Source organism: Teleopsis dalmanni, unplaced genomic scaffold (assembly GCF_002237135.1).
Source record: "Teleopsis dalmanni isolate 2A unplaced genomic scaffold, ASM223713v2 unscaffolded_contig_4969, whole genome shotgun sequence".
In the NCBI taxonomy this organism is placed as follows: domain Eukaryota; kingdom Metazoa; phylum Arthropoda; class Insecta; order Diptera; family Diopsidae; genus Teleopsis; species Teleopsis dalmanni.
Window position 1 is genome coordinate 1 of NW_024036351.1, and position 1,564 is coordinate 1,564.

Here is a 1,564-nt window from a genome sequence, read left to right on the forward strand (position 1 = left end):
TGTGGCAGCACCAAAAAATATAAATAAAAGAACTGTCAACAAGGCACAAAGGAGACAACAATAGCCGCAGTTCCCGCCAGTAGTAGTTTGGAAAAAGACAAAGCAGCACGTGAATAAGACGTAAAAACATAAATCTTAACTTTAAGAATATTTTATAATAACTAAGTATAAGAAATAAATAAACTTATCCATTACCAATACGGAGTGTTAAATTAACTTATCCATTACCAATACGGAGTGTTAAATTCGAAATAAACCCCAACATAACAAACCACTACATTGGTGACCAAGCCGACGCCGAATATAAAAAATGGCTACTCAAGAGCAAAAGATAACCGAAGACACTAACCCAATCAACGAAAACGCAACAATCGCTGCAATAAAGCTGCCGATGCCAACATTAATAAAAAACAACATTGACCTTTGGTTTATTCAGTTGGACTACTGGTTCCAAGTCAACAACATAAAGGGCGATACTCAAAAGTTTGGCACAGTTATCGCAGCATTGGATGCATCGCTGTTAGAACAAATTTATAACACAATACAGAATCCACCAGCAACTCAGAAGTACGAAGCTATCAAGCAAGCAATAATAAAAAACTTTGCGGATAGTGAACAAAAACGCATACAAAAATTAGTTAGTGGTTTACAGCTTGGGGATAAAAAGCCATCCCATCTTTTAAGCGAATTGCAACGTATTAGTGGAAGCAAACAAGACGAACAATTACTGAAAGGGTTATGGTTACAACGTCTTCCTGTAGAAGTACAGACATGTCTAGCCACAATTCAAGTGGAACTACCTAAGATGGCGGAATTGGCAGACAACATAACCGAAACAATAAGTATAAACTCAACAATGCAAGGAACTTACGTCAATGCAGCTAACGTCCCTGCAGCAGCTCATATTCAACGTGATGCACAAATCGAACAACTTCAACGAGAAGTGACCAGACTGACGAAAATGGTCTCGAAATTATCAACCGAACACCGCTCAAGAACAAATCAACGTTCACGTTCAACATCCAGAAACCGGCAATGTCATGATGATAGTGAAAAAAAGACCAGTACAAATTGTTGGTATCATAGAACATATGGGTCAAATGCAAAAAATTGCAAGCAGCCATGCACATATGGCACAAAAAACTAAAACCGACTTCGTCTACGGCGGCAGAGGAAGTTGTAAACGAAACATCTACAAGACTGTTCGTCTATGACAATAAGACAAAAAAATCATTCCTAATAGACACGGGTGCAGATGTTTCACTTATTGCCGCCAAACAAAAAAATTCAAATACAAACAATAAGAACGAAAGAATACTCTACGCAGCAAATGGTTCTATGATCAAAACATTTGGAGAAATAGAGATAACTCTAGCTCTTGGCTTACGAAGAAATTTCACATGGCCATTTATTATCGCAGATGTAAACACTTCAATCATCGGTGCAGATTTTTTAAATCATTTCGGATTAATAGTAGACATAAAAATGAAACGATTGATCGACACATCAACAAAGATTTTCTCAGCCGCAAGTGAACGTAAGGTAAATGCGCAAAAAATATCAA

General features: G+C 37.3%; 1 protein-coding gene across 1 annotated transcript; it reads left to right on the top strand.

The window, feature by feature from the left end:
• The first annotated feature begins 310 nt into the window (after nucleotides 1-310).
• LOC119665396 lies at nucleotides 311-1,147 on the top strand. The gene has a single exon (XM_038074632.1). The coding sequence runs from the start codon at nucleotides 311-313 to the stop codon at nucleotides 1,145-1,147; it is 837 nt and encodes a 278-aa protein (XP_037930560.1).
• Nucleotides 1,148-1,564: the final 417 nt, after the last annotated feature.